Source organism: Eimeria mitis, genomic scaffold, assembly GCF_000499745.2.
Source record: "Eimeria mitis Houghton genomic scaffold, Emh_scaff1519, whole genome shotgun sequence".
Lineage (NCBI taxonomy): Eukaryota > Apicomplexa > Conoidasida > Eucoccidiorida > Eimeriidae > Eimeria > Eimeria mitis.
The window spans coordinates 7,713-9,111 of NW_013569612.1; the positions used below are offsets into that span (position 1 = coordinate 7,713).

At 54.3% G+C, this 1,399-nt stretch overlaps 1 protein-coding gene across 1 annotated transcript; it reads right to left on the bottom strand.

Moving 5' to 3' along the window:
- Positions 1-642: 642 nt before the first annotated feature.
- EMH_0038710 (uncharacterized protein) lies at positions 643-879 on the bottom strand (the record flags this gene model as incomplete). Its single annotated transcript, XM_013495322.1, has 1 exon — positions 643-879. The coding sequence occupies one exon, from the start codon at positions 877-879 to the stop codon at positions 643-645; it is 237 nt and encodes a 78-aa protein (XP_013350776.1).
- Positions 880-1,399: the final 520 nt, after the last annotated feature.

The following is a 1,399-nucleotide window of genomic DNA, read 5'->3' on the forward strand; positions in this document are numbered from 1 at the left end:
TAGCAGCAGCAGCAGCAGTGGCAGCAGCAGTAGCAGCAGCAGCAGCAGCAGCAGCAGTAGCAGCAGCAGCAGCAGCAGCAGCAGCAAACCTGTTCATATAGCAGAATTCATCTGCTAGTGATCTGTGCCCCAGCACTAAATCGATGAATTCCGAGGGCTGTAAGTGAGTGGCTTGCTGCTGCTGCTGCTGCTGCTGCTGCTGCTGCTGCTGCGCAGTGGTATCTGCTGCAGCAGTAGAAGCCAACTGAACGAAAGACAACAAAAGTGCGGCTTCAAGTTCATATTATAGAAGAACAGCAGCAGCAACAGCAGCAGCAGCAGCAGCAGCAGGAGCAGCAGTAACAGTAGCAGCAGCAGCAGTAACAGTAGCAGCAGCAGCAGTAGCAGCAGCAGCAGTAACAGCAGCAGCAGCAGCAGCAGCAACAGCAGCAGCAGCAACAGCAGCAGCAGAAACAGCGTGTTAGCTCGCCCTTCCCGCTCTGTCGCCTCGCAGTACGCTGATGGCTTGTTCGTCTGTTCTTTGTTGCACTTGTTGTTGTTGCTGCTGCTGCTGCTGCTGCGCTGCAGCAGCAGCAGCAGCTGCTGCTGCTGCTGCTGCCCTTTTTGTCTTTGCTTTTGCAGCTTCTGCGTCCTCCAGCTGCTTCAGCAGCACACATGTAGGAGGAACGCATGTATGGGGCATGGGGTATCCCGGGGGTAGAGTGTATGAGGGTATATGCCCCCTTGCTGCTGCTGCTGCTGCTGCTGCTGGCGGTGCTGCTGCTGCTGCTGGCGGTGCTGCTGCTGCTGCTGCTGCTGCTGTTGTTTGTGTTGCTGCTGTTGTTTCTCCTGCTGCTGCTGCTGCTGCAGCACGCGAACTGGGGGCAGCCGCAGACGCATCCTGTGCAGGGACATAATTCACCCCGTACTTTCAATTCAAACTCTAGGGTTTAGGGTTTAGGGTTTAGGGTTTAGGGTTTTTAATACACCCCGCAGGCAGCAAGGGGCCTGCATGCCGTACAAGTTAAACATTACGTCGACCAGCTCAGCGCTAAGTGTTTATGCCTAAACCCTAAACCCTGAACTCTAAACCCTAAACCCTAAACCCTAAAGCCTAAGAGCTGAAGGCTAGCGGCTATTTGCTGAACCTGTAGGTGAGCAGTGCAAACCCTAACTCAACAGTAAACCCTAAACCCTAGGTCAAACCCTAAACCCTAGGTAAAACCCTAAACCCCCGATCAGCAGCACACCTCGCTAGCCCCCTCTGGGGCCCCCAAGGGGGGGGGTTTGGGGTTGTTGGTGTTTTGCATTTTGTTTCTGTGAATGTTTCTCGAGGCAAACCCTAGGTGGCAGCCATAGGGTTTATATCTGTATACCCGCAACAGGCAGAGAGGAAACGCTAAACGGCATCGCTACACAT